The following is a 12,657-nucleotide window of genomic DNA, read 5'->3' on the forward strand; positions in this document are numbered from 1 at the left end:
ATTCGTTTGGTTCATAATATGATGTAAAACGTCGCACTCTTTTTGCAGATGTTCTATTTCACTTACTTTGGAGTACCAGAAAATATTTTCAAGCATATTATTCATTTCAAGGCAAGTGTGCAAACTGAAAACAGGCCTTGTCATCTCTTTATTCGTTTTTACCCCCTTTCTGCTCTCTTTCATTGCTTTTCTTTTAACCCCTCTGCAATTTCTTTATTTTTATTTTGGAGATATTTTTGTGAGAAATGGAAACTTTCCCATGTCGGCAATGCTTCATGGATAACTGTGTGTGATTTATGGACTATGGTATTGTGTTTTTTTTCAACAAAGTGGATGTTTTGATTCTCCCACATTAATATTGGCTTTTGCTCATCAGCCACGATTCCTGTATTATTGTGCAGGTCTCTTGCTGTTGACTTGTCCTGTGCATTCATGATTTAAATGTGCTATTGGCATAGCCTTAGTATAAATTCTGTCATTGCCCTCCCTCCTCCTCTCCCCCACCCCCCTATTCCCATACAATTCCCTATCATAAACGATTCTCATTAAATTATCTGACACTTTTGTAATAAGTATATTTCCTGACATACCTGGTCTGATGTTTATGTTGCACGATAACAGTAGTCTTCTGTGATCGTGCAGGGTGATGAGGTATATGGATCAGAGCAGAGTCACCATTCCAATTCCAAGTTATTTTATGGAATAATGATCAAAGATGCAAAACATGAGATGCCGGCTTGGCATATTCCAACACAATGTTCACGGTAACCGCAAGTGCTGTCAGAAAAAAGGTGTTGTTCGCTTTTACTGTTTAATTCATCATGCACAGAATGCTTGCATTAATCCTAATATCACAACAAATAGCATCGCTAATCAAACAGTCCTCAATCATGGTATCCCTGTGCAATCATTTTCCCCAGAACACTTTCAGTATTCTGGGGGATGGATTGACAGAGATGGTTTGACTAAATGCGCGCATTGTATTCTCTCATTCCCCGAGTTGGTAGGCCTTCACCAAAAACAACACAATAATGCATGGTGCGACTTTACTTGCAACATCGATAATAAACTCAGCGTGGTGAATCAATATTCACCATTTTGAGAGAAATTGATCCATACCTGGAATAATAATCAGATACAAAACATGAGATACTGGAACAGCACATTCCAACACATCATTGTTATTACTCAGGTTGGTTTCTGAGTTTTAATATTAATCTGAGTTTCTGAGTGCCCCTTTAAAGTGATCGATCTCATCATTATTCAGAATTTTAATGGGGTGGTCGTAATTTTCATGGGGGTGGTAGTTTTTCTCGTAACATTTACCTCTGCTTATGCCGCATTCAACTGTGACCAGGGCCGGATTTAGCGAAGGACCCATGGGACATTTGTCCAGGACCCAAACTCCCGGGGACCCACGAAAAACATCCGATACATTTATTTATTTATAAAGCTGGTATTATTTATTCCCTTGTTCACTCAAGTTGTTGTATATGGGATCACATCTGATATGTAAGGTTGGCAATTCGACTTTCCCCATCCAGTTTTTGATAAATTTGTGTTCACATTCTGTCAATATCACTTTATCAATTTGATATCACTTTGTTCAGCTCTAACTGATAATTACCTCCACCCACCGAAGGTGGACAGAGGTTATGTTTTTTCAGAGGTTATGTTTTATGGTTATGTTTTCACTGTTTGTGAACAAAATATTTCAAAAAGTTGTGGACAGATTAGGATGAAATTTGGTGGAGGGCTGAGGTATACGACTAGGACGAAACAATTCGATTTTGGTGAAGATCTAAATCCGGTTTCAGATCCGAGAATTTTTTAATTGATTTTTTTCACCATTGAGTGATCCTGCTAAAACGATACATTGCATGATGTCTCAAAAAGTTGAAGACGGATTCGGACGAAACTTGCTGGGCAGATTGGGTATGTAAGAAGGAAGAATTGATTCGATTTTGGTGAAGATCCGAATCTGGATCCAGATCTGAGAATTTTAAAGTGATTTTTCACTTTTGAGTGATGGTGCTAAAATGATATATAGCACGATATCTGAAAAGGTTATGGACGGATCTGGACAAAAATTGGTGGATGAGTTGGTTTGGTGACGAGAACAGGTCAATTAAAATTTTTGTTCAGGTCCGAATCCAGATCCGGCTCATCAGTTGGACACAAAACGTAAAATAATAAGCTTGGTCAAGGTATGCACTCTACCGAGTGCCCTTCTAGTGTAAATATTTTTACTTTTACTTTATCTTCATTTTTTTTTAAGTGTTGTTGTGAAATGTCTATAGATCTGTATGCAGTAATGCTTTTTAAAATTTTTTTCTCTTCCCACGACATTTCAAGGTTGGTTGCGGGGTCGACTCTTTGAATGTCCCAGGGGTTGTTAAACTTAAATCTGGCTGACTGTGAATTCAGCATTTCATCGGTACCTGCTCTCCTGAGGCTCACTAACAATGCCTGTTACCTCCTAATTTTTTTCAAAAATGGCATATTCGGATGGAACATCCACATGTACGAAGTGGCCAACAGAATTGCACCCAAGAAGGGCTTAAATACCAGTTCTAACTTTCTGTCCAAGTGGGTGTCGGGCATGTTTGGGGGAGATAGCATTGTCTTGCTTAGCATTTTTGAATAAGGCTTATGAAGTTTGAGGAAAACCGATGGAGACACCTCTTACCGAATTAGGTGTGATAGGATTAAAATTCTAACATTTTAATGTATGTCATGTCGATTCGTCATGCTGACCATGAAATGCTGGGTGCACATTCCTCCAAGTGATCTTTCATTTTTACAAAAACGCTTTAGGACTAATGTTGATCTACCTATGTAGTTGACAATAAGCAGCACAAATATAAGAGCAGCTGAAATGTACCAGATGAAAATAGCAAGAAAGAAAATTGCTCTGAAAATTGTTAATGTTTAAAGGGTTGATGATATATGCAATCAATTGGAAGCCTATTATCAAATGCAGTTATTTTTCTCGAACAATGGTTCTCTCCTTTTGTTCTTATTTTTATCATTTAAAATATTACACTCTTGTAAACTCTATTGTTCTGCCATTTTGTATCTGCTGGAGAACAGAATCTGTAAAGCTTGTTTACTGTGATGCCCTACCCAATCAATATTTGCTTCACTTGAGGACAAACCAGGCATTAATTGGAGGAATATTCAAAATACAGCCAACATAACGATGCTAAAGCCTACTTATTTTGAATAGCACCACAAGACATTTGGTGTTCACAGTGGTATGGAGAGTGGATGACTGAAAATCCCCATCTGAAAACCACTGGGAATCAAATCCAACCCCCTTCTTATTTTTCCCTGCCTTACTACTTTGTAGCAAATTTCATAAAGACAGGTGCACATGTTAAGAGTAAGTGTAATGGTGATCCTTAATTTGCATAACAATTTTAAATATAAAATAAATGGTTCATGTGAAACACTGATAACGTTTCAAAAAATAATTTGCGAGGTGTGATGTTGACCAATTTTGATTTCATTTTGCATCCTTCTATGCAGAAATGTACCACTTAGCAGCAAATACAATGTTCGTGAAAAGTTGTATTAACTGAAGGGGTACAATGAAATTGCACTACATTTGGTTCCTATTTCTGACTGCAGTTATTGATGTATGTTTTTCCTGTAAACAGGTCCTTAATGCCAAAAAGGGTAGAGATGAATCAGAAATCGGATCCTTCAAGGTAAGACATTTCTCAAACATGTAGAGTTAAAATTGGAAAGTATATACAAAGGTTGATTAGCTCATTCATGAACCGAAAGTTGTGCCTCTTCAAAGGGAATGTAGATGAAAACACGATAGGTTCAAAATCTCCAATCAGAACAACCTGTTACTCTAAAGTCCCTGCTAAGAGTGTTGGTTGATCTTTTGATGCCACTTTGAAGATATCGAGAAAGTAAAAGGTTTTGAGGAAGTAGATAAAGCGGATACATTCAAGCACAAGGAATCCAAGTATCAGGCCAAAAACAAAAGTGAAGAGAACTTCGAAGTCGAATGCTGACTTTATGTTGGTGATAAAGCCAAACCTCACTGAGATCTTGAAAAGCGATAGCAGGAATTATTACAATAAAGAACGACAATTTGACCCTGTCTGGAGTTCAGTGGAAAACCTTTTTTTTGACCCATGGACCAAATATATTAGAAACAGTCATGCTCCAGTGATAAAACATCATGAGACATTACAAGTTGGTCCTTGAAACATAATCCTAATAATATTGAGCAGATAATTTGGGCCCTGAGAGGCTCCAACTCAACTATTTGACACCTGTGAAAAGAGATTACAACCAAGGTAATTGCACAGTACAGGTACTTGGCTGAGAGGATGAGGTTGTGATCAAAGGAAAGATGGAAAGATGTGAGAAAACATGCAAAGGGTGATTGATGAAGTCAGAAGGGATGGAGAAAATCAAATGGTACAAAAGGCAGCACAGCAATCACAGCAACAGGAGTGCACATCTTTGGAGAGTGTGATTGGCAAGTCTCTCAGCTGAAAAATATATTGTTAAGGGGGGAATAGATTATGATAATCATTTCCATGGTACATCTTCAACATAAGCTTACATAATAATTGTACAACAGGCAGGGTCGAGTTTGTTCTCGTCAAGATCCTTTCATCCTCACTCCAAAATGTCTGTTTCTTCGCCCCACCTTTGTGTTTCATCTGATTTATTTATTTATTTATGTCCTCGCCAGAGGAGAGGGCATTGCATTTGCATCCGTTTGTATGTATGTTGGGTGGTCACTCGACTACCGTTATTCTCAGGTTTCCGTCTGTCTGTATGTCTGTCTGTTTGTTTGTATATAATGGACAGCTCTGGAGGCCAGAGGAGTTAACAAATTTTGATGAAACTTGACTGGTAGGTTCATACCAGGATCTCGTTGTTTGCTTTTGAGCACCGTTGCTATGGATACCACCATTGCCTCGCAACGGGACTTTGAAATTTTTGAAAAAATCCCAATTTTTTTTTTTTTCTAAAATCAAAAATCGGCTTTGGCGCTTTTATGCGCACTATAATCAACCTCTTTGTCAAAAAGTTTCAGCCCGATCCGTTAAAAACTATGACTGGTATGCAATTATATTACTATATGCTTTCACCCCAACATTCACGTTGGGATTCCCTCACGTAGTGTGAGGGAATCGAACACAAATGATGAATGGACAGTTGCTCGTCATGTTCCTATGTGGAACAACGAACGGCAAAAATGCCATCTGATGTGTTCTCTTATCTACATATTTCAAATTCGCCTTCGTCCAGCGACCGCCGATGTTGCCTACCGGCTTGTATGTATGTTGGATTCGCTTTATATGCTAGATATCCATTATTGTCGGGTTTTCCGTGTGTGTGTGTGTGTGTGTGTGTGTGTGTGTGTGTGTGTGTGTGTGTGTGTGTGTGTGTGTGTGTGTGTGTGTGTGTGTGTGTGTGTGTGTGTGTGTGTGTGTGTGTGTGTGTGTCTGCAACACGAGGCTCCACAGCACGAACCAGCGAACCGATTTCGATGAAACTTTGCCAACAGGTGCCATATGGTCTGGGAATGTGCGCGTTTGAATTTCGTTGCCTTGCAACCACTCATTGCTGTGCAGCTGCCGAAAAACCGCGTGCAGTATTTTCAATACTTGTCCTTCAGTTTTGATTTAAGAGAAACGACACTTCGGAATTAAACACCGAGTTATTTAGAAAATTTTACTCGAGCCGATTTTTGATTGAGGTTTTATTTTTCAAATGGTAGTCCTTCAAAAATCGGGTGTCTTCACTGTCATTTTTTATGAGGGGCTTAGGAAAGTGGGCGGAGCTTAGGCGAAGTGGACATGGTTGATGAAAAGAGGGTGTGGCAGAGGAAAGTGGGAGTGGTGTAGGAAAGTGGGCATGGCTTATGAAAAATATTGATTGGCTCAGGAGGTGTTGTCAAACAAGAGCATTGAGAGAAGTCTTTCGGGTTTTGTGTGTGTGTGTGTGTGTGAGTGTGGGTGTGTGTGTGTGTGTGTGTGTGTGTGTGTGTGTGTGTGTGCGCGTGCGTGTGTGTGTGTGTGTGTGTGTGTGTGTGTGTGTGTGTGTGTGTGTGTGTGTGTGTGTCTCTGCAACGCGAGGCTCCACAGCACAAACCAGCAAACTGATTATTTTTGAAATGGTAGTCCTTCAAAAATAGGGTGTCTATTCAACGTCATTTTTTTATGAGGAGTGCCAGTTGGCAAAATACGCAATAGGAAAAATCTTGCCAGGCAGAGGAACAATTGTCTGTGAACCAATACGTCTTGGCAATGAATTTTCGTCGGTGGATCGGTCAGAATGAAATCATCGCATCCAGCGCTTTGATCCAAGCGAATCCCTCGTCGCCTACCGGCTTGTCTGTCTGTTTGTTTGTCTGCACAGAACATTAGTAGGTGTATTAATTACATGAGATAGTGGACTATATGACCCCATATACCTTTAGACAGCTTGAGACCCAAAAGACCACAATAACTCTTCAGACCCAGAAGAACCTGAAGACACTTGACTGAGTGCTGTTGGCCACGATTGTGGCCACGTCATTGTTATGACAAAAGTCAGTGGATGAGTTGGGTGAGTGACAAGAACATACTTCACATACTTCATCAACTCACTGGTAGGCATTTCACTCGATTTTAGACAAGACATGGATGCCTCCATGGAAATTTCCATTTGCTGTTTTACGGTACATTTTTGTCCACAAACACAGTACTTTTACTTAATAAGTAGGTTATTTGATCAATTAAATGATTCATTACATCTTCATGGTTCACCACTCTCCCCCCCCCCCCCCATTTTTCTTGCAGATTGATGTTGGTGTCGTCTACAATGAAACAAGTAAGGTTTTACTTAGATTTAATTTTTTTAGATCCTCATGGAGGATCTCGAAGTCTTACTCACGTTGTTGTTCTTCTGCTTCTTCTTGTGGACGTTTTTGTTTCACAGCCTACAATTTTCATCGAAACTTCCTGAAACTTGGCATATATATGTAAAAATGCCCTGCGCAGACAGTAACCATCTCCGATTTTGAAAATTCCTCCTAGAAAAAAAGTTATGACGTCAAAATATCTCCGCTAATGGAAATCGCCTAAAAAATCATCTCCGAAACTAGGCAAGCTTTTTGAATTCTCTTTGCGGGAATCGAACAGGGCATTAGCAGAGATGAATTACCGCACATATGATACATCACTATGACGTCATATCAATTTTTATGACGTCATTCCTATTTTTTGACATTTTTTGTTTCACAACCCAGAGTTTTCATCGGCTCTTCGTGAAACTTGCCATGTATATGCAGAAAGCCCACGTGCCGGCAGTAACCATCTCCGATTTTGCAAATTCTTCCCAGATAAAAATTTGACATAATATCGCCGCTAATGGAAATCGCCTATACCATTATCTCCGAAACTAGGCAAGCTGTTAGAATTTTGTTTGCAGGAATCAAGCCGGGCATTAGCACAGATAATTTATCGCAATCCTGATACATCACAATGACGTCATATTCGTTTTTATGACGTCATCATTAAGCGGACAAGGATCTTCGCTCATTTGAGCTTGTTCATTTTGCAGCCCAAAATAATAGTTGGAAAGTAGGAAAAATATTCACAAAATATTGAAAAATAATTATTTACCCAAATTACTTCCCTCCAATAAAACTACATCAAGCATACATTTTGACAAACCGTACCCCATTGTATATTATTATATTAACGGCATGAACCCTTCATGTATCATGATATTAACTCCATGAAGCAGTAAGATTCTTGCAATTAACCTTGAATGACTTGATGTTAATGTAGTCATGTGCTCTTCCAAACCTTTGTGTGAACACGTTAAATATATATATATATATATATATATATATATATATATATATATATATATATATATATATATATATATTTTTTTTTACATCCTCATAATGCATTTTACTTTATTTTATTAATTTCAAATGCAAGTTCAACAAAAATATCTTTGGAAGCCTTTCAAACTACAAATGATTTGTACTTCCAATAACAGAGAGTATCTATCTTGGGCATGAGAATGGGCTTTTAGAAGAGATCCATATAGGAGTAGATGAGGTGAAGAAGCAGCGAGAAAAATTAAGGGATGACAAAGCTCCAGGGCCAGATAATATGCATCACAGAATCCAAGAGTATTGCGGGAAGTGACGGATCAGATAATGTGGCATTCGTGGATATCTTTAAAAGCTTGTTGGAGTCAGGAGAGGAACTGGGGGATTGGAGAATAGCAAATGTAACACCATTATTTAATAAAGGTTCCAGAAAAGAATTGGGGAAGAACAGACCTGTTACCATGACTTCAGTGGTGGGGAACATTAATTAAGGAACAGATAGGGAAACATTTGAATAATTTCAAACTAATTAAAGGGAGTCAGCATTGATTTACAAAAGGGAGATCATGTTTCACAAATTTAATAGAGTTATATGAAGTCATTTCTGATTGGTGTATGAGGAATATTCAGTGGATGTCATGTATCTTGACTTTCAGAATTTCAGAAGGCTTTTGATAAGGTACCACATTGGAGCTTGTTTGCTTAGGTGAGGGATTGGAGTGTGGCTGGTCAAGTTGCTAATTGGATTGGAAACAAACTCGGTGATGGGCAGCAAGAAGTGGCTGTGAGTTGGAGTATATCCAGCTGGGAGGATGTTGGTCATGGATCAGTACTGAGACTATTATCTACTGTATAACACAATGCGAAACGTGTCTGTCCATCCATTTGTTTATTCGTCTGTCTCCCATTTCCGGTGGCCACTTCATGCGCTGCATTTGAAAAGCTGCATACGCAGGCAAAGCTCAATATTCAACAAGAAGAAGAGCATGACACCAAACGAGATACATTTTAAATTTAAATGCTCAGATCTCCTAATGTCTCTGTTCCCCACTGTTTTGTTTTTCCCTCTCCCATCCCTCTTGCCTCATGCCCACCTTGCTGTGCGCAATGTGTTCACTCTCATACGAGCCTTGACAATGTTGACAAAAAATATGTATAAATGCAACATGGAATCACAGTTTGTTTAACAGTGTGATAAGATATGACCTGAGGATTATCACATCGTTTAACAAAACCATGTAAGCATTGTTAATAACAGTAACCTATATTGAAAGTCTTTGATCAAATGTTGCAGTGCAAGGTTGATAATTTAATAAAAGAAAATCTTCCATTTTGCATTTGACCAAAAATAACATTTCATAACAAACTTCAATGAGGTCCAAGATAAACCTAAATGTAATACTCGGTGTACTCGATGGCATCATTTGTTAGTTAGAGCGTCCGCTCTGAGTCGAGGATGTTGGCATTTAAAACCGCGGCTAAATCAATAGTTATATCAAAGACTTTTAAAATGGTGTGTTGATTCCTTGCTTGATGCTCAAGATATAGATATTGGGGGAGGGGGGGGGGACACACATTTCCTTCTGTATCCATGTTGTCCTCCTCCATTCCTCCACACACCTATTGGTTGTCCAAGTCTACCTCGATTTTGTCCTTCAACTCTGCTGTTGGTGTTCCAACTACTCCCTCCCCTGCCTCCCTCCCTCTTGACTGTTCCTTTTGTCCTGTTGTATGCTGATCCATTCAGTGTTCTAGTTCTTCCACAAGGCTTGACTGTATACCATAAAAAATTGTCAAAGATTGTCAACCATTGCATAGACTTGATGAGCCGAATGGTCTCTTTCTGTGTTTAAGTTACTTTGAAGGGAAGTCATCGATTATACAATGAGAACCGTGATGTCGTTCCGTGCATTTGTCTGTCTCCCATTTATGGCGGCTGCTCCCTGCGCTGCATTTGAAAAGCTGCGCACACAGGCAAAGGTCAACATTCACTTTTGAAATGATGGGAGAATAGGAACAAATAATGTTGAGGCCAAATTTTATTTCACAAGCAGAATATTCTAAACCTTTTTTTCGACAAATCCAACCTCCGCCGCCTGATGTTGCACCACCATTTCATGGTGGGCATTATGTGTAGCTCAGAGATTTGGATCTGAATGAAGCCAAGAGTACAATGCATTAGCCTTTTTTAAGTCCATTAAATAATTTAATATATATTAGCTCAAACTTTTCCTATCAATTGGGATGGGCACTTTTGCTTGGTTTGCCCATCACCAGGGACAGATACTTTTCCTTGTTATTCATAATTTACATCAACGATTTGGATCGTGGAGTTAAAAGTGTGCTTTCTAAATTGCTGGTGATGCAAACTTTGGAGGTTAGGTGAACAGCAGAGAGGGTGGTGATCAGTTTCTGGAAAGTCTAGATACTTTAATAGATTGGGAAAATGATTGGCAGATTAATTTTAACATAAAGAAATGTAAGGTGCTGGGAATGGGTAGGTGAATAATGAAAATTGAGATTATGATTATGCAAGGGCCAATCTTGGAGTGTGTCACACAGAAGATGGATCTGGGGGTGGTAATAGATATGGGAGGTAAGGAGACAGCACAGTGCCAAGCAGCTATTGCTGAAGAAAACAGGGTTTTAGATGTATTTGTAGGGGAATAAATAATAAATCAAGAGAGGTGGTTTTAACAATTTACAGGAATTTATTGAGGCCCCATATATAATATGGTGTCCAGGTTTGGTCACTACATTTGAGGAGGGATATAGCTGACATGGAGCAGGAACTGCGTCGAGCAACTCGATTGATTCCAGGGTTAGATAGACTAAATTATGAGGAGCGGTTGGAGGACACAGGACTTTATACATTGGAAAGTAGGCAACTGCAAGGGGATCTGATTGAGATGTTTAAGATGATGAAGGGTGTGGGCAAAATAGGTGCAGTGGATTTTTTTCAGCAGAGTGGAAAGTGTAAGCACCAGGGACCATCGCTTGATGGTAAAGCAGATGAGAGTTAGGACAGTTTTAAGGCATTGGTCTTTCATTCATGTTTGGGTGGCGGGCTTTGGATCCTTGGGTCCTGAATTCAAATCCTGCTCAGCTGTTGAATTACTACCAGGTGGGGTTAACTCGACCTGTCATCCTTCCGAGGTCGGCAAAATGAGTGCCAGCATGCTGGTATACTGTGTTGGAGTGGCGACCCTTCCAGGATTGTGCCCAATAGCCAAGGAGACTGCGTAAGCAGCACCAACGCTCTGCACAGAGTATGGTCCCAATCTCCCCCTCCTCCTTTCATTCGGAGAGTGGTTAATGCATGGAATGGTCTCCCAGCAGAGGGAGTGGATAGGTTTAAATTGGGGCTTGGGTAGTTAACTGGATGCAATGGAGATAGAAGGGTATGAGGGATATTGGCTTATGTAGATTGTAGGTAGCTTATGTGTGGATGGGTGACAATACTGGGGATGGTTAGTGCAGGCATGATGGGCCGAATGTCGCCTCCTGTGCCAAAATTGTGTGTTTTTTTATTGGAAAAAGGAAAATGAAACCTCAATGGAAAACCAACTGTATGTTTTATGTTCTTCCTTCCAAATAATTTTTATCTTGAGAAATATAAAGCATCAGAGTATTTGCAATTGTCATTCCAAGTTTGGGGTTAATGCTGTGTTCACCCCACTTTATCCAGTTGAACTTGCATCAAGCTCTGCTACAGTAAACATTGTGCAGTGACTCAAATTCGGAATTTTGTCAAGGTACTGACAGCCAATGGCTTCCTCTTTCAAGTATTACTCGCACCAAATGGTGTTTGGAATCTACAAACGAGTGTTAACAAGCATTCCAGCCCAATTAAAGCCTTCCTTAAAACGATGATGTACTCTATGATAATACCCTTCCTGTGAAAACCCTCATGTTAATTTGTCATTCAATGTTAGTATGCTATCGATGAGCTAATCCTGCCTTCCCAAGTAGCCTTTCATATCATATTGTAAAGCATTTGAATTTGTTGAACCAGTGTTTTAACACTCAGAGGCAAACAACAGCTTCTGATATCGGGCTGCATTAATAAAAATACACATTCCATGCATCACTCTTTCTTGTGTTTTATGCAGATCATGTGTTTCCAAGAAAATGGCTGCTTATTACAGAGATGAAAGAAAGCAAAATGATGCCCAGGGGATTTTTGAAAGTCACAATAATGGTCCTTTTAAGTGGAGAAAAAGAACCAGTAAGTCAATGGAATACCATACTGTGAAACACTCTGAACAAAATGTGTTTTGCTGCTTTAGCCATGACTTCGTCTGATCAGAAATTGGGATTGTAAGTTTTACTTATAATCTTATATTCATTGCAATGTAGAAGTAGAAGTATTTCCTTCAAAAATTGTTATATTTTTCTGACTAATAAAAGAGGCGAGTAAAGACATAAGGTAACATTTGTGTACTTTTGTATGTACACATAGATATTAAGACAATGGAAAGATCTATATACTGTAGAGGATTTAAACCTGCAGGGGTCACAGTTTCATGAACGAAGTACTGAAATGGGAATGAAAATGTAAAAAAAGACAACAGAGGTTAAAAAAGAAATGTATCCGACTGCTTGTATACAAGTTACATTTTCAGCAATACGAGTATAGATCATATGATGGGCGATCCGTTTGTTTGTGGCCTAACCTACTTCTACACATGGTCGGATGATGAAAGTTACAGAGTATAAAGACATATCCTTGCTATTATGATATACCTTGCAAATTCCATATGTCTGCTTGCAGGTTTTCTAGAGCA

General features: G+C 39.1%; 1 protein-coding gene across 2 annotated transcripts in view; it reads left to right on the forward strand.

Annotated features, from left to right (window-relative positions):
* Nucleotides 1–12,657, forward strand: part of LOC147034978 (myoferlin-like) — a 424,490-nt gene that overhangs the window by 87,274 nt on the left and 324,559 nt on the right. For both annotated transcript variants that reach the window (XM_085891822.1, XM_085891829.1), the window contains 4 exons: nucleotides 49–111; nucleotides 3,663–3,713; nucleotides 6,822–6,852; nucleotides 11,983–12,098. In XM_085891822.1, coding sequence (XP_085747948.1) covers nucleotides 49–111; nucleotides 3,663–3,713; nucleotides 6,822–6,852; nucleotides 11,983–12,098 — 261 coding nt within the window. The remainder of the gene's footprint in view (nucleotides 1–48; nucleotides 112–3,662; nucleotides 3,714–6,821; nucleotides 6,853–11,982; nucleotides 12,099–12,657) is intronic.

The sequence above is a fragment of the Eptatretus burgeri genome, chromosome 1, assembly GCF_056783735.1.
Source record: "Eptatretus burgeri isolate ZD-2024b chromosome 1, Ebu_testis_v1, whole genome shotgun sequence".
In the NCBI taxonomy this organism is placed as follows: domain Eukaryota; kingdom Metazoa; phylum Chordata; class Myxini; order Myxiniformes; family Myxinidae; genus Eptatretus; species Eptatretus burgeri.